The sequence below is a fragment of the Postia placenta genome (assembly GCF_002117355.1).
Source record: "Postia placenta MAD-698-R-SB12 unplaced genomic scaffold POSPLAscaffold_1, whole genome shotgun sequence".
NCBI classification, from domain to species: Eukaryota; Fungi; Basidiomycota; class Agaricomycetes; order Polyporales; family Adustoporiaceae; genus Rhodonia; species Rhodonia placenta.
In genome coordinates this window covers 970,145-987,888 of record NW_020169832.1, presented here as the reverse complement: position 1 = coordinate 987,888, position 17,744 = coordinate 970,145, and the positions used below count along the sequence as shown (strand labels likewise).

Here is a 17,744-nt window from a genome sequence, read left to right as displayed (position 1 = left end):
GCCTAGATGGAACGGATGGCCCAGAAACCGCACGCGTTTGTGTCTTTGGAGTAGTCGGCATAGGGACAGGCATCCGTGGTGCGAGAGGTGCGGCTGACTTCGTTGACCTCGATGAAGCGAGGTTGATACTAGATGCTCGCGAAGCAGGTCTCGAAGAAGAATCAGCTCTCGGTTCTTGAGGGGGAGGAGCAGGAGTCTCGCTCGCAGCAGCCAGCTTGGCTTGCAGCGTATGCACTTTTCTGGATAACGACTCAATCTTGCTCGTGAGCTTCTTTTTCTCTTTGAGCATCCTACATATTGCTCGTCAACATAGCAATGTGCGGCCTGATAAAGGAGCACATACTCAAGGACACGATCGTCGTTCTCTTCGATTTCTTGGCACTTGCTCCTCAGGAGCTCCTCCATTTCTTGGTGCCTCTCTTCAAGTTCGATAACCTTGTCCTCGAGCTTAGGATTCGCCCTGAGAGCATTGAGATCTCTCCGTAATGCGGCGACAGCCTGCTCATGCTGTATCTCTCGCATTGACAGCTCAACTTCCGCAGCTTTACAGTCCTTCTCGAACCGTACTGCGTTTTCGCGAGTGCTCTCCAGCTCTTGCCGCAATGCAGAGATCTGAGATTCGCTACACAGATACCGTCAGCACAGAATCACGTATGAGTATCTATACGAAGGGTACCTTTCTTTCACCTGCTTTTCCAAGTACCCATGAAGCGATTTGGACCGCTGGACTTCGGCTTCCAAGCTCGTGGTTTCGAATTGGAGAGTGGTTTTCTCTTCCTGAAGAGTTTCTAGATTGCTCCTGGCGTCCTCAAGGCGTGTGCGAAGGACTTCCAATTCCTTGCCAAGAAGCTTCTGGGCTTCCTCGGCCTTAAGTCGCCTCTCGTTTGCGGCCTCCAGATCGTGCTCGTGCTTCTTCTGGTCGCGTGTGTAGAGGTCCATCTCTCCTTGAAGGCTCGCTTTCAGATAGTCTACTTCCTCCCGCAACGACGATAGTTGATGCTCCAGATCTTGCTTTTCGTTGGACGCCTGCTGCTGCAGATCGATATATCGCCCGTCGAGCTCCGAACTGGAACTTTGTGCATCGCGCAACTGAGATTCGAGTGCATCGAGACGGCCTTGTAGAGCCTTGACTTCATCTGCGTGATCGGCGTGTAGACGTTCAAGTTCTGCCTCGACTTGCTCATGACGCTGGGTCTTTTCTGCGACTTGACTGGTGAGAACCTCGAGCTCCTCCGTGATTTGGCCGCACTTCAGAACGAGCTCCTCGTGGGCGATGGTCAACATCTGCAGCTCCTTAGTGGAGCGGTCGCACTCCGCGTGAAGCTCTTGTAGTTCGCTGTCGTGGCTCGACTGTTGCTGGTTAAGCTCTTCATTTGACCGAGTAATGGCCTCCAGCTTCTCAGCACTTTCGGCCAGTCGGCGTTCGAGCCCCTCCTTGTCCACCATGAGAGCATTTTGGGCATGCTGGTGAGAAGCAGACGTGTCCTCTAGTGATCGGTGCGCTGACTTGAGGTCGACTGACGCTTGTTCGAGTCGCATCTGCAAGGCCGCCACCTCGTCACCGTGCTGGGCTCGCAGCCGCAAGAGTTCTTGAGACAACTGAGCTTCAGAAGAAGAATGATCTGCACTGTCCTCCAGATATTGTCTCAGCTCCTCTTGAGCCCGAACGAGCTGGGACGACTCGTGCTCTCGAAGCGAGCTTATTTCCGCATGAGCAGCACGGATTCTGTGAAGTTCCGTCTCCAGGGAATCTAGATTCGCTTGCATCTCAGTGATATGCGCCGCATCTTTTGTACGGTCCTCAGTATGCCTGGCTTGCAGATCTTTCAGCTCTTGATGGAGAGCATCGTGATTGATATGCCCGCGCTCCAGCTCTGCTTGAAGAGATGCCGTTTCGGAATAGACCAGGCGCTGGGCTTCCTTGACCTGTTGGTATGCGAAAGTCTTGCTCCGCAGTTCGAGGGAGACAACAGCGAACGCGATGGTGGCTTGAATGGACTCGTCTGAGATTGAGCGGTTTTGCTCCAGTAGGGATTGGAGGCGAGTCGTTCTCTGGTCAAGAGTCTCCAGAGCGGTTGCGTGCGCAGCACGAAGCTCGGAGATTTTTTGTATACTGCCAGCTCGCTGCGCCTGGGACTCTTCTAGACTGGACAAGAGGGAGGCGCACTGAGCTTCCTGATTCGCAAGGCGACTGGATAGTGTCAGAATGTCATTGTTCAACGACTGTTCAGATTCCGTCGCAGAGGATACGGCGAGGGAAAGTTTGCCTTTCTCCTCGTCCAAACATTCCATCGTCTCCTCCAAACTCTCGCATTTGCGTAGAGCCTCATCACGCGCGTCTCGGTTGGTCTTGCAGTCCTCGACCAACGCCTCTTTCTCCGTGCGCAACACCTCCAGATCTTCGGTCAGCTCCGTCACGAGGTCCTCCTGCAAACGTAGATTCGTCTCCAGCCGCTTGATGTCGTGCTGATGTACGCCAATCTGCTCTGTTCGTCTCTGCACGCGGTCCTCCAGAGCTCTGATCTGATCGCGCAGCGCACGTGTAGCATCTCCTGTGGACATGGCCTGCAGCTGCTTCCCGTAGCGACTATCCGCCTCGGCGAGTTCCTTGCGAACCGTGTCGAGATCCTGCTCAGTGTGTCGGATCTGGAGAGCGAGAGCATCACGCTGCTCCTCGGTGTCTGCGAGCGCCTGAGCAACGTCGGCGAGTTGGGTCTCCGTCTGCGACAGAGCTTGACCGGTCTGTTCGTGGGCACCTCTCTCTTTAGCATATTGGTCACGAAGATGCTCGAGAGCTTGCGTGAGATCCGATACCCGCGATTCCGCAGCCCGGAGGTTTTGCTCCGCTTCGTCGATTAGAGCCTTCATGTGGTGGATCTGGGTGCTATTGTCCTGCAGAGAGTTGAGCAAGTGGCTAACGCGGCCTTCTTTCTCTTGTACATCTCTCTGCGCTTGCTGAAGTCCGTGACGAGTGGCGATCAGATCCTGGAGTAATGACTGTGCGTACGTCGACTGGGCAGAGTGTTCGGCCTCTACATGCTGTGCGACAAGTGAGAAGACGAGAGCAGCACGACTGGCATGCTTGAGGCGATGCTGCCACAGCGCCCGCTGCTCAAGGGCATCTGACGGGATAATTTCCATAGGGGTTTCCTGGGTTTCTGCAGACGCTGCAGCCTCATTGGCCGCGGCGAGCTTCGCGTTGAGATCCTCTACGGCGAATCTGTTCTCGACAGTAAGGAACTCCAGATGGGACTGAAGCTGGTCACGTTCTCCACGCAACCTCTCGATCATACCGAGAAGACGCTGCACGGTTGCAGCAGTCTCTGAGTCCGGGCTTGAGGGTGTAGGTGCGATCTCTAGTTGGCTTGAGAAACAAGTCTTTAGCGCGTTCAGTTGGAGCAGAGCCCATGGGCAAATTCATACCTGATACGATCGTATGCAATTTGCAGCTTCAATTCCAAGTCTTGAGCAGTCGCCTGCAGTTGATCGCGCACGTTCAACGCGTCTTCCTTCTGGCTTACAAGCTCTACCATCCGCGAGTCCCAGTCGTCCGCCTTTGCGTTCGCGTCTTCCAACAGGCTCTGCGTTCTCGCGAGCTCGCCCTGCAGAACTGCCAGCTCCCGCTTATGACTACCCGCTGAGTGCGCGAGCTCACTCTGCAAAGCAGCTACCCTCTGCTCTTCGTCCTCTAGCCTCTCCAGGAGACTGTGCTCCCTGGCTGCCGCATCGTCTCCTCCCCTACCCTGCAACGATCGCATATCTTCCTCTCGCTCCTGTAGCTGGGATTGCATGTCCTCCAGCTCTCTCTTGAAGCGCTTCTCCGACGCCATCTTCTCGTTCTCCAATCGCACAAGGGCATCTTGTGCGCGGGACAAGCGATCCCTGAGGTCTTGCAGACCGGATGCTTGTTTGACGGACTGCGCCTGGGAGTCTGCGACTTGACGTTCAAGTGCCGACACGCGGAATGCTGAAACAGAAGAGGACCTCCGTCGTCCGCGGGAACTGGAAGGGTTGCCTGCCGACTGACTGTGGCGAAGTACCTGTTCGGATGACTCTTTCACAGCCAGCTCTGCCTGCAGGTCTCGAACGCGGCGCTGAAGAGCCGAGTTCTCGCTCTCCAATTTAGCCTTGTCTGCAGACGATGATTCTACTCGCAAGGAGAGTGTGTCGAGAATGGAGTGTAGTTCTTGCGTAGAATGTTCTGAACCTTTCAGCTTCTGTTGAGTCGCCGCGAGAGCAACTTCAATATTCTGGCGAGTTATCCGCTCGTTCTGGAGATCTTCGCTGTGTTTCTGCAGTTGCTCCTCTAGCTGAAGCGCGCGATCGGTCTCTCTGCGGAGCTGATGGGGACAACGATAGGTTTTTGTGGTATATGACTTTATGGAGCTCTCACCTTGTCAGCAACATCGTTATACGTAGTAGTAAAATCCTTCTTCTCCTCGCCTTTCTTTGCCAGTTGACTGTGCAAGGTAACAATCTGTGCATCTGTTCGATAGTTTTATGTTACCGTTGCGGAGTATCGCTTGAGACGGACTCACCTTTGGTTCTAAGCTGCTCTTTGAGCACTTGAACCTCGTCAGAGTCATGGTTATCTCCAATACCCCAAGTAGCCATCGCGTCGATGACGGCGAGGGTAAGAAGTGTGGCGGAAAGTAAGAGCGTCTACGTCGAGGGCCGAAGCGCCCACTTGAGTTCAACCACGAACGCGATGCCACGTGATCGCGTTGTGGCTCATGCACGTGGCGATCGCGCGTATCGAGGCGCTCCAATCCAATGCAGTAGCCGTCTTATCGCCAGTGCGACTCCTTTGACCCAACAATGTTCTTCAAGCATGATAAAGAATATGTGGATCTCTCTCTAGAGGTATCTGATACTGCAGATTGGCAGGCAGCATCACTCAGAAGGATCCGCCATCATCTCGACATCAAGGCTCTCGCTTGTGAACCGGTGTCTGGTCTTCTCGCAGTCGGTATATCCCTCAATACGCATATCATGGGTGCGCACTGAAACACGCACGCTTCCCTAGGGACAGGGGGAGGCACTGTGATCATTTACGGTTCTCCTGGCGTCGAATGTACCCTTGACCTCTCTGATCCGCCTGGCACCGAGATCAGGCTGTTGCTCTTCAGCACTTCGCCGCTCAAGTTATTATGCGCAGGTTGAGACATCCCTTCATAAAATTGCCTTTGACTGAGAGGCCGTTCCGTAGATGAGCACGATCGCCTACACATTTGGGACTTACAAGCGCCTGGTAAACCCAAACTGCAGAGAATCCTTAACCTCCCACACCCCATAAAGTATGCAGTACATCTCAATAAGAACGGTTATTAAGCTCACCTTTGCACATGCATGATGAAGTTGTATCAATGTTGCGCCTTCGCATGCACATGTGGGTCAAGCCGGTTGCCACTGGCTCTGCTTCTAATAATCGCTATCCAAGGCCTTTATTGCGCTTGCAAACGGGCAGATCAAGACGTACGATCTCCTCTGCCTTCGTATGTCTCCATATGCAATCCCTTCCGATGTTTGGGCCCTATACGAGGAAAAGGTTCAAGCAGCCGGCAGACATGCAATATCCACTCCTGGGTCGTATGTCTGCGATTCTGCTCTCCGCCAATAACCTCATTGACGCTGATGTATTACCAGTAACATAATCCTCGATGTCGTTACCCACCCCAGAAATCTGAATCTATTGTTCATTGCATACGGAGGTGAGGACTCTACTGGAGTAGCCTCACTTCGCTATTTGACCTCTATTTATGTTGCAGGAGGAATCGTACTTTCTGATCTCGTGCGTGAATGCTCACCGAGCTCGCTCAATGCGCTTAACGGGAGCTTGTGCCACAGAAACAACGCAATACAGCTCGTGCTTATGAACTAATACTCCCACCTGGAGCTCCAGGTGGCGCTGGCTACGAAGCACCTGTAGGTATTATACGACATCAGTGTGTTTGACGAGGCCTAATGGGGTTGGATAAGGATATACTACTCCCTCGTCGCCCGGCTGTGACAGCCCTTGCGGTGCATCCCTCAGGACACATCATCTCAGTCGGCTATGCGGATGGCAGTATTGCCTTTTGGGCACTGGAGGACGAAGACCGTCCCCTCCTTGTCCGTACTTTGGACGATGAGGAAGATGTAGGGGTCATGAATGTGGACAAGCTCGAGGCTGCACTGCCTTCTGGCCAACCATCTGCGCCTCATCAAGAAAGGTCAGCTGCCTCCCGCGAACCGATCTTCAAACTCTCATGGAGCGGATTCCCGAATTCCTCTGATCCCCGCGGAGGCAACACCGTTTTGACGGTGTTGGGTGGGCTTGCGCACGATTCTTCTCCAGGGCTTACCACTTTCCTACTCCCCCCGCTAAGCCCCCATGCGTCGCCAGCTTCAGATGCAAAGGGGAAGGGACCCGCATCGCCCGCGCTTCATCCCGATACTCGCGCTGCGATGGTGGCGTCTCTCCTACCCCTTGACTCATATGCCTATAATACTGTCGGAGCAGTGCAGGACTTCCTGTTGATCCCTCGAGCTAATCCGCACTTTGCGGGCGCGTGGGACCCCCAGGCAGTATTGCTACTCTCCGACTCTGACCTGGATCCCACTGGAGCCACGCGAGTGGTGGAGGCGCTCGAATTCCCGCCTCCTGCGTTCGCCCCTTCGACCTCGAATGCTGCAGTACCAGAAGGGACTACCAGTAATTCAGCACCTGATGGCGATCTCGACAGCGCTCTTGCAAATGAGCTGGCTTCCACCCTCCAGTCAATGTCTCTCTCTGAAGATCCTATGATGCTCAATCTTCCATCTGCGTTCGGAGCTATATCAGACGGCGTGATCTGTAAGCTTGACAAAAGTACTTACGGACAATTGTTAGGGGAGAATGACAGACACGCCATGCTGCCAATTCGAGGGGGGAAGGCATGGCTCGAGGACACCGAAGGGCAGATGAAACTGATGAAGGTAAAAATCTTACAAGCAGTTAAATTGATGTCCTGACGAATGTCTGAATCAGTTCCAACCTCGTCGTGTATTGATAACTCATGACCATGACCTAGTCTTGCATTTCTACGACCTCAGTGCTCAGTCGCTTGTCAGCTCATTCGACGAACCTCTTACCAACTCATTACCTGACCCGCTGCCAAGTCTGATGATCGAACTCTCTGCCTTGTTATTTGAGCCATCTCTTCGACCTTCACCTTCGGATTCAACTCATACCACCGCAGCGGAAGCAGACTCCTCAGAAATTGATTCAATCCTTCTCGCACCAAATAGTCTGGAATGTATCACCGTGTTCAGGAATGGGGCGGTCATTTTGCACAGGCTCGATGTACAGAGTACAGGAGACCCGCCTGAACTGGAAGATGACGAGCTCGTCTCCCTCGCACATCTGTCTGTCAGGACCGGCTTGCGCTATAGTCCGTTTTGCGCGATCAGGTCCAAGTATGGCAGAGTCACCGCCTGCGCAATTTCAGACGTCGGTGAGTCTAGCCTCGAATGCAAGGCGTGGTGCAGTCAGCTGATGGCGGCGGGCACATGGGCAGGTTTCTTGGCCGTCGCTTACAACTCGGGTGGGCTGCTAGTTGTCGACTTGCGCGGTCCACGAGTGATCTTGCGCCATGCGCCGCCGCGCAACAAAGAGCATCGGCATTCTCTCATCAGTCGGAGTGCTTCCGCGGAGAGGTTAGAGACTATAGCATCTTTGACGTGGACAATATGTCCTATTGCATCCGGTAGTTCTCTTTCCCTCGCTTTGCTCTTCTGTGAAGGGCGATACTGATGTCCTCATGCAGACCCTGTGTCTCGCATTCGTCTGATTGCTGTGTCCACATCAGGCCACGGGTCCGTGTACACGCTCGCACGCTCGCCTGCGAACGTGTGGACGATCCCCGACACGCCCGCTGTCTCTGAGGGCTGTGTGCAAACCGCTCCCGGTGGTTCATTTGTCCTCGATGCGAAGAGCGGCGCCCGTCTACGTGCTGACCCTCAGGCGTTCGCTGCAGTACTCGCCAACGACAGCGTACCGCAGCAAGCCGAAAACGCAGAGAGTGACACAAGGAAACACGGCTGCATTTGGGTTAACGCGGGTGCGAAAGGCGCAAAATGTATCGCAAACCTCGTCGGCGACCGAATTGCAAAAGTGGACTGGAGCAGCAGGGTCGGTCGGGTTATCAGAGTAGAAGTTGTTGAGAAAAATGGTCAGTCTTCATTAATATTTGATGTAGCCAACGCGCTCATAGGAACCCAGGTGGATGTGCACTTGTCGCCTTCACGGAGCCTGCGGAAGCCCTCATCTACTCCCTTCCATTCCTTGAGCACCTCCACACATTGCAGCTGCCTGAGCAGTCTCTTGCGTACGTCCTCTTTCATCCTTTCCAGTGTCATATTCTCACGTTTCATACTAGAAACGTCTCGACAGACCCGACAGGCGACTACATCACATTCGTCCTCGACCCCACCACACGCCTCACTCGGGAAACGCGCTACGGCACGCTCTTCGGCACTCGGCGCGCGGCGCCATACGCACCGCCCCTCGTCGACCTCGCGTTCGGGCGACCGCCCGTGCCGCCCCAGCCGGCGCCCGTGTCGCTCGAGCCGCAGTCGGTGATCGGCTCCGTGCTGGGTTACCTTGGGCGAGGCGTGATGAGCGGCGCGGAGATCGATGCATTGTGTGAGTATTTTACGTTGTACCATGTGCTTTACTTCCATCTGGGCCGTAATTCACCCTGTGTCCTATCATGTGCAGTGGCAGGCCCGGACAGGCCTGAGCCGCCTCAGTCCAACTATGATCCCGCGGGACGGGTGCCGCCGTCATCCAAGACTACTGGCAAGGACAAGGACAATACGGTCAAATCCGCAGCAGACTCGATGTCAACTGGTGTCAGCGATCTGTACAACAAGCTGGGTACCGCGCTTGCCGAACGAGGGTACGTCCTTTTTTGCGCGCCTCCTTACCGCATAAGCTCCTTTCGTTCCCGCTTACTGATGCTTGCGCGTCTATGCAGGCAAATGTTGGGCGATCTCGAAGAGTCGTTCAATTCGCTTGAGCAAGGAAGCAAAGGCATGCTTTCCCAGGTACGCACGGTCTCCTCTATTGAATTCGAGAAGCACCTTGCCGACGCCCAGTACTATCAATTTGACGTGCAGGCACAAAGACTGGCCGCTCAACAATCAGGCAAACGATGGTTCGGTTTCTGAGCGGTCTCGTCGACACAGGTCCAGGCAGGTCTGATCCAGATGTCCAGTATCAACGCACACGGCGCATACATCCATGTCAACAGCATCTTTTGTAGTATACTATCTTATCGGAAACAGCGCTCGTGCTATTTATTGACAAGTAATACATGCGTAACCGGTTCTGCGACGGATACTATCTTACAGCATTCCCCCATGGCCACCTTATGTGACGCTGGCTATTTCGAGCTGTTCCCTTCTGGCGGCTCCTGACTGACAAACATTCCTGTTACTCCGGCGGTAATTTTCTTTCTCTGCTCATTCAGATATCCGAGAAAGCCGTCATCCCGCGTGGTCTCACGCTTATGATCCCATTCCTCGGTGTGGCGCGTGACCTGATGAGCGTCATTTGTCTGCAAGGTGAGCAACGAGTTGACCGTCTTTATGGGTTTTGGAAATGAAACGGGTGAGCGCATGTCGTCGGCCGACAAAGGACGAAGCACGATGTACCTTCGTGGGAGACCCGGACGGGTCACGGTAGTAGGAGACATCCTGGTCGATCAGAATAGTGCCCTTCGGAACCGATGGCGGGTTCTCGAGAAGGCGGAATTGCTCGAGGTCAGCCCGCGGGAAGACCTATACAAGCCATATGCTGCATGAGCATGTGCACGCAAGATGGCAGAGGCACGGTCAATGTGCATGCCTGGGAAAAGGCGGACAGACCTTGACGAGGCCATTGAACTGAGCCCGGATGGCCTTGATTCCCTCGGCAATCCCGACAGGATCGTGAAACGTCGCATCAGACGTGTAGATCTTGTATGTTTCCTGCCATTATGCCGACACAATGCGTGAGTTGACGCCATGGCCCGCACGCATGTACCCATTACCTCTGACGGTTTGCAAGTGTACAGCTATTATTGCGTCAGTTGAGTGCGTTTGGCATCGGGTGGACAACGGGTAAAAGACCTACTTCTTTGATGCCCTGGATGATTTTCTCCTCATGGTGCTCAGGGATTCTTTCCTTTAGGGATTTCGTTTCATTTGGTGTGAGACCAGACGCATTCTGAGCATTCATGTCGTTCGACGGCATCGTGGCCGAAGTTCTAACTACGGATGGGAAACGACGATTTGTTGTGAGACGTAGATGGAGGGACAGAGGTCGAAGAGACATGAAATGAGATCCATGGCTCGTGCTGCCTTATGAGCAGGTCTCAGTGCTTCTTTCTAAGATCCACACTGACAAGGAGGAGGCATGATCGCTGCAAGACGGCGGTGACGCCATGGCGGCAGGCGCGTCGCAGGGCGGGACAGGCGGGCGATCGAGCCGTCGACGTCATCCATCCTCCGGTCATGTGATCGAGCGCTGCAGCGTCCGAGCTGTTCTGACTCGGCGCTATGTTCTCTTCTTTCTCCCACAGCCACCTCGAGGCTTGCAGTCTGCGCATGCGCAGGTCCAGCCTGTATGCTTTCATGTGTGCACGCTTTGCTTGCGTTGAAAGGTGTCCTATGGCGAATAAATGAGTTCTTCGAGGCAATCATACGGCTGCACGATTCGGTGAGCTTCTCTATCATCATCTCAGTTGAACATTTGGAATCAGACGTGTAGTCTTATTGGTACACACCTATGGGTGCACTTTGCCTTCCACGCGAATGCTACGAAAATACGGAGCATTTGCCTAGATTCCATCAAATCATACCAATATATCACGCAATGCCGCGTTGTCACCCGCAATTTGTCACTACTTGCACCCATGCCACCTTGCGTACTTGGTCTGCATGCGCGTCCAGACGTGCATTACACGCGGCCTTGTGCCCTAGATGAGAAATGGCCTGACATGACCCATGTTGCCTGCTCCCACGCGTGCTGCAGGAAGTCCACGGAGTCCGCGATCACCTCCGGCTGACCCACAGATGTGGAAGAGACGCGTCCCACTTACCCGACTATGTCCTGTGTGTGTGGCTATGTTCCCCTTCTCTTCGGTGACACTTAACGATATGGGGGCAGTGTCTTGCTTGGTCCATATCCGCAGAGTGTACGTTGTCGTGGAATGTTGGGGAACGTCGTAAGTGCCTTTCCATGAGATCGAGACACCTGTGCGACCCGTTTCACTGTGTCTCGGGCGGAACATAACGATCATGATGACCCAGCTTCGGTCCCAGTACTATGGGTCATGGCGTCAGTGTCTGAACCATTGTGCGTTCCTCGCTGCTCGCACATACATGTGGTCTCAGACTAGCACTCACCGAGTTGTCGCAATTGTTATTCGCCACATTATCTCGCGATGAGGAATATTTGCATGTCAATATTCGTGCTGATGATGCTCGCCGCTACAGCCTTTTCTGATCGTTGCCTGTAGTCGAACTGCCTTCTCCCCTTGAACTGCTTTCGGTCACGTGACAGTACGCTTCTACGTTGGCAACAAGGTGTGTAGCCAACGCTGCCCCTCGCAGTCGACGTTGACAGTTCTTCCCAAATATCACTATACACGCGCGAGATGTCATTTGCTTATCTCCCCCACATGGAGGCGTGTCTACGCTGGGACACATGGCAATGCGACACCGCTTACTGCAATGAGTGCCAGGGTGCGCAATTGTATTGAATCGCTCCTGACTAGACCGCCGCTTTACCTGATTATCTTGTTGTTCTGCGATCGTTGAGCGCTGCAGGCCTGATCAAGGGGGATGTCTTCCGATTTTTGGGTACGGCAGGACTTACGCAATCACAATACTCGTGCTCCACAATAACATCTCCTGCAGATCCTCTGTATTATGTGTCCCGGATTAGCTTTTCTTTTCGGTGTCCTGCTTGGGCCGCGGCATTGGGACCATCACATTGACACCTGAGATCATCGTCGTGGCTTTCTAATTGTACCGGTCTCATTGTCGTCTGCTGTCAGCGACCCTAATTCCCCTGTTCCACCGCCACATGCTCTCCTGTGGGCTGTCCCATTAGTCCTGTCAGAGCCACAATGCGCTCGGCCCGCCCAGTACGCACATTTTAAGGATAATGGCGTTGATGCATGTAAGACTGCTGAATGATGAAGCCGCTGCATTGAGCCGCGGCAAGCGACATGTGCTCGCCCTAGCGTACTGGAATAGCTGGTCCGATACATCAGGACTCGTCTTCGGTCGCATGCATCGTCTTCCATACGGTTCGCGGCTCTTATCTCGACGGACCACATGGACGATAGAAGCGGCCGCTTCGACCGCAGGGTGTGCGGCTAATTCCCGGCCGCTCCACATACTGTCCAGGCTGGCCAATCAACATTCTCTCTCCGTGTCCGCACGTTGGGACGCGATCACTCATTCCGATCTCTGGCGTCGCTTCTTCGGAACAATCTCTCAGCTTGTTTGGGCGGGCAGAAGCCCACTCGCGCAGCCATGTAGAGCCATGTGCATCGCAACGCTCTTCCTTTCCGGGCTGTGAGCGTGTTGTCATCAACCCACGAAGATCATGCAGCAGACAAAACACGACATATCTCTCGTGCTCGACAGGGCTTCTGTGCGCGGCCCGTGCACGCATAAAAGGGATGCGCGAAGACGGGGGTCCCCCAAGCGTTCAAGCTCTACCTGTTCATTCGCACTCTCGCCATGGCACTGGGCTCTTCTCTCCTCGCTACCCTTCTCCTCGCCTTCACCGTCGCCGCGAACCCGGTCCTGGTCCGCGACGGCAAGGTCTCGTTGCCGCTGGCGAGGCGCACCAACTCCACGGGCCTGCTTAACGTCCTCCAGCGCGACCAGGCACGTGCGACGTCGCTCAAAGCCCGTGCTCAGGCCAAACTGCAGGGCCGCTCGTCAGGCAGCATTGAGGCAACGAACCAGGCCGAGGACTACGTCGTCAGCGTGCGTTCCTGGCTTCTCCCGCCGCCCTCTGTTCGTTGTGCGACGTCATCTCACATCTGTCTGATCTCTAGGTCGGGATTGGCAGCCCGCCGACATACTGTGAGTAGATCAGATCTCACAGCGCTGATCAGGCTTAGCTTACGAGTTGTGCCCAGACTCGCTCCTGGTTGACACCGGCTCGTCCAACACCTGGGTCGGTGCTGGCCAGTCGTACGTGCAGACATCCACCTCAGTTGACACGGGGGACAGTGTGGTCAGTACTCGGTTCATCGCTCATAGCTGCTGTCATGTTGTGTCTCACGATGCCAATCTAGTCTGTATCGTATGGTTCGGGCTCATTCTCGGGTACTGAGTACACGGACACGGTCACCCTCGGCAGCCTGACTATCACCCAGCAGTCGATTGGTGTAGCCAGCCAAGCCCAGGGTTTCAGCGGCGTGGACGGTATTATTGGGTAAGCTCATCCGCGACATTGAGCGATTGTACACCCTAACTTGTGCCTCAGGATCGGACCCGTCGACCTGACAGAGGACACGGTTGATGGCGAGAACGAGGTCCCCACCGGTAATTCAATCCGTAGCCACAATACATATCTTGCTGATCGTCTCCCATCATATACTTGTCTGAACAGTAACCGACAACCTGTACTCTCAGGGGCAGATCTCCGAGAACCTGGTCGCTGTTTCCTTCGCTCCGACCACCTCGGAGTCTGACAACAACGGCGAGCTCACCTTTGGTGGCACGGACTCGTCCAAGTACACTGGCTCCATTAACTACGTGTACGCGCAACCCTTTATTCTCTCTCAGAGACTCCATCGCTGAAGGTGACATTACAGTTCCCTCACCTCGACCTCCCCTGCGAGCGAGTACTGGGGTATTGACGAGTCGATCACCTACGGCTCCGAGACCATCCTGTCTGAGACTGCTGGCATTGTCGACACCGGCACCACCCTTGTCCTCATCGCGAGCAGTGAGCATACCGCTGTGTTCCATAATCTCAGCCATTCTGACGCAGCCAACCACAGATGCTTACGACAAGTACAAGAAGGCCGTCGATGGCACTGAGGACGAGACCACTGGCCTTCTCCGCATCTCCTCCTCAAACTATGACAGTCTCAGCAACCTAGACTTCAACATTGGCGGGGTGCGCTCAAATGTTTCGCATCAAAGAGCACTGTAACTGATCACTTCGAATGCAGACTACGTACTCCTTGACGCCCAACGCCCAGATTTGGCCGGTACGTCCTTATTTACGCCTGACCGCCTGTCTAGCATGTTAATCATGCCTGCACTGTACAGCGTTCGCTCAACAGCGCCATTGGTGGCAGCTCAGGGGACATCTACCTTGTCGTCAACGACATTGGCACGCCGTCCGGCGAGGGTCTCGACTTCATCAACGGGTACACTTTCCTTGAACGCTACTACTCCGTCTTCGACACCGGCAACTCCCGCATCGGTTTTGCCACCACGTCGTACACGGACTCGACGAGCAACTAGGCGTTAGATGCTCATTGCCGTCATATACCTGGAAGTTCATCGGGGATGGGTGTCGCTGCGCAGCAGAATTTGAACCTTCTTGCAGAAGAACAATTGTTTATGTGCTTGTGAACAAAATGAAATCTTGTCTAAGCTTCCTTTTGTGTGTGCGCTCCGTCACATCATTGGCATCATTCCATTTCCGGAAGGCTTTTGTGGATAACGAGAAGACTCAAAGGGGCAGACACCAGTTGTCCACATTTGGAAGGCAGGTTTCCTTGTTCACACATGCTTACATCCGTCACATATAGTATCTTCACTAGCGTTGACGTAGACTTCGGCAATGTCGACAAGCCCCGCGACGTGTCTGCCTATTTTTGCTTAGAGCCTAGGATATAAAAGCGTCACTTCCCAATGTTCGAGTCTACATTCCCACTCCCATCATCCGACTTTTGATCCTTTGGCACTAGAACTTCACCGAACCAGCATACCTCCAACATGTCAGACAAGATCGTACATCCATCCGACGTGGGTATCCACTTTACTCTTAGGGTGCGAGGGGCCCCTGAGACGGTCCGTCAGTCGCGTACAGATATCTCCAGAACTGGCCAAACAGAATCCTCGGACAAAGGTGGCGGAGAAACGCTCAAGGAGAAGATTGGCCATGCCTTCAACAAGATAAAGGAAAACGCTGCTGAAGAGGTGTGCCATTAAGTTCTCTCTCTCCGCGTCTGAGAGCTTTGCACTGACTTTCTCTCTTAGTGAGTGAATTGCTTCTGCAGAACGAAGTTCGGAATCCTCACCTACTCGTTTCACAGGAGGCAGCTCGATGATATGACCGACAAGGTAGAGGCTGAATTCTACGCTTGAGTCTGCATCGCGCGTAGGCTGATCAATGATTTTCTACATAGTACGTACTACCCAACCTATGCGTTCTGCATTGCGCCACCTGACGTACTTTGATTTCGATTTCAGGCAATTCATAGGCCCAGATGATATCCCCGACGAGTTCGGGGGTCCTGTAGCGTAGTTCGGTTTGAGTAAGATGCGTTCCCACGGACTGGCTAGACATAATGAATATCGTAATAGGTTTTGCGGAAGACACAAGTGTATGCGGTAAATATTATCGGGCAGTTTGAATGGGAGAGATCGCCGACCTGTTTGACTGCCATTATATCAACTAACGCAGGGGACGTTGAGGCAGGGACCTGCAGGTGAGACTGCAGGTGACCCAAAAAGGGAACCCACTTTCTTAAGATGGACGGCCCGATCGTGATGGCGAAATCTCATCGTTGTGTGTAGCTCGTTTAAATGAAGTTTCATGCAGCGTTTGTACGCATATATGACATATCCAGAGCATTTGTACTTCAGGCCAAGGACGAACAGAAATGATTTTACTGCCGTGTTACTTTAGTACACACAGGTCAAATAATCACATCGACAAATATGCTCATACAGGATCCTCCACGGAACTTCATCCTAAGTATGCAGCGCCTAACCTATATCAAGGCAACAAGAATTCCAATGTCCAGTGCCGAGTGCAATGCTTCAAGAAATTGCGGAGATATGTATGCACAGAAAGGAAAGACAAAATCCCAGTTGCTCTAACCCCCTACACGATCTCTACTTCGCACGTCTGCTCAGAGAGCCTTCCGCTTAGCGAGACGAGACCTTTTCTTACTTGCGTCACTGTTGTCGTCCGACTTGGGCAGGTACTTGATTCCAGATGAACGGCACGAGCCGGCCTCGTAGGCATCTGCGCAAAGCCATCAGCTAATTTATATCTACACGCAGTGGAGAGGCGTGCGAACCGAGGGGTACGAAGTCTCCATTCAGCAGCGAGCCCTGTATGTTGAACCAGTACTCGATCTGGTACAGCTCGTCATCATCGCAATCGAACGAGGCCGTGTACTGGAGCGACGGCAATTCCGGTTCGTCAAGTGAGCTCGTGGGTAACGAGGACAGGACTGCGTACACCATAGGCACTCTGTAGAGCGTCCTGCAGCTCGGACAACTTGTAGGTAGTATCCTCAGATGGGGTGATGCCTGCCTGCGAGAGCCATTCATACGTCGTCATGTCCTATAGAGTATATTGTGAGACGAGCACAAGAACGCAGCCGTACAGCACCCACCTGGAATAAGCCGACGACTGTTTGGAAGAACGCGACAGCCTGGAAAGTACGTCAATACGGAGTTTGCGGCAGTACACTGACGTCACTCACATCGGCTCCCGTCGGGCTGTCGCTGGGGAGACAGGATGTCTGCAGGGTGGTGTAGCAAGTTCCATGCGTGTACCATTCATGCTGCGCGTCAACGTGAGAACGATCATTTCCACCATGCCGGCAAGCGAATACTTGCCTCCCAGAAGTCTTCATTTGACTCGTCGTCGCTAAGCCAGTACTGGGGACGAAGGTCTTAGGTGACAAACAGACATCGGCACGCGGTGGCAAGCCTCACCGTCTGCATATAGCTCAGCGTGTCCGAGGCGCCCTGATCCTGTAATAGCTACAACATCGTAGTCAGTAACCAGCCTGCCAAAAGAGACTTCTGGAGTACCTGTGTAATGTCGGAGTAATCGCGGGATTCAGGTCCGCAGTCTTCAGGGTACGAGCCGTCGCAACTGCGAAGCTCGTGTCAACAAAGATTGGACGCCATGAAGCCCCCACGCGTACTAATTCGGCCAGAGACCTGTGCCACACTGTCAGCGCCAAGGACTAGGGCCGGAAAGCCTGGGGAAAGCTGTGCGCACCATGAATAGTCCAGCTGTCTGTTGGACCTGTTACGGGGTCTGTGTCCCAAAACTGCGGTCCAGGCTCAGCATAATATCACATCAGCTCACGCGTCGCTGCGACCTACCTGGACATGCTGAATCAAGCCCTATGATGATAGTGCGCGTCAGTGTGATGTGGAATCGAACAAGAGTAAGGGGTTGCGCACATTTCCTTCAAAGCAGCAGAGGTCCGTCTCGACCGTAGTGTTTTGGCAAGATGCAGGGCCACTCGTGCTGCAGCTTGTGCTTATCCTGCGGCCCATAGCGGGTCCCGCCAGGGGTTGCATTGCCCTTCTCGCCATGGATGTGCCGGCGAGGGCGGCGGCAGTAACGAATATGACGGGGGAGCGCATCGTGCGTTGCGGAATGTGCGTCAGCAGTTTCTAGAAATGTACCGAAGGCAGGATAGCCGGGGAAACAATTCGATGCTCTCGCTCGGCGCGGGGGCCATTATATAGCACTGTGTGTGCGGGGAAAAGGAGGGAGA

At 53.9% G+C, this 17,744-nt stretch overlaps 4 protein-coding genes across 4 annotated transcripts; 2 read left to right on the top strand and 2 right to left on the bottom strand.

Moving 5' to 3' along the window:
• Positions 1-345: 345 nt before the first annotated feature.
• Positions 346-624, bottom strand: POSPLADRAFT_1088197 (hypothetical protein; the record flags this gene model as incomplete). The annotated part of the gene is made up of 1 exon (XM_024483058.1): positions 346-624. A coding segment is annotated over one exon (279 nt), but the record flags the coding sequence as incomplete, so codon positions are not given.
• A 4,873-nt stretch (positions 625-5,497) lies between these two features.
• On the top strand, positions 5,498-10,424 carry POSPLADRAFT_1063938 (hypothetical protein; the record flags this gene model as incomplete). Its single annotated transcript, XM_024481744.1, has 15 exons — positions 5,498-5,589; positions 5,647-5,711; positions 5,769-5,791; positions 5,980-6,835; positions 6,872-6,957; positions 7,010-7,475; positions 7,788-8,192; positions 8,243-8,348; positions 8,400-8,665; positions 8,741-8,921; positions 9,000-9,069; positions 9,495-9,554; positions 9,589-9,786; positions 9,844-9,984; positions 10,377-10,424. The coding sequence occupies 15 exons, from the start codon at positions 5,498-5,500 to the stop codon at positions 10,422-10,424; spliced, it is 3,063 nt and encodes a 1,020-aa protein (XP_024343911.1).
• Positions 10,425-12,759: 2,335 nt separating this feature from the next.
• Positions 12,760-14,508, top strand: POSPLADRAFT_1127001 (hypothetical protein; the record flags this gene model as incomplete). The annotated part of the gene is made up of 10 exons (XM_024483578.1): positions 12,760-13,011; positions 13,083-13,110; positions 13,167-13,264; positions 13,326-13,465; positions 13,517-13,575; positions 13,643-13,790; positions 13,848-13,981; positions 14,037-14,155; positions 14,211-14,249; positions 14,311-14,508. 10 exons carry the CDS (start codon positions 12,760-12,762, stop codon positions 14,506-14,508), a joined length of 1,215 nt encoding a protein of 404 aa, XP_024343910.1.
• Positions 14,509-15,855: 1,347 nt separating this feature from the next.
• POSPLADRAFT_1063937 (hypothetical protein) lies at positions 15,856-17,520 on the bottom strand (the record flags this gene model as incomplete). Its single annotated transcript, XM_024481743.1, has 12 exons — positions 15,856-16,243; positions 16,299-16,398; positions 16,463-16,567; positions 16,620-16,658; positions 16,710-16,790; positions 16,846-16,887; positions 16,945-16,992; positions 17,044-17,107; positions 17,160-17,175; positions 17,237-17,288; positions 17,344-17,364; positions 17,425-17,520. 12 exons carry the CDS (start codon positions 17,518-17,520, stop codon positions 16,128-16,130), a joined length of 780 nt encoding a protein of 259 aa, XP_024343909.1. The 3' UTR covers positions 15,856-16,127.
• Positions 17,521-17,744: the final 224 nt, after the last annotated feature.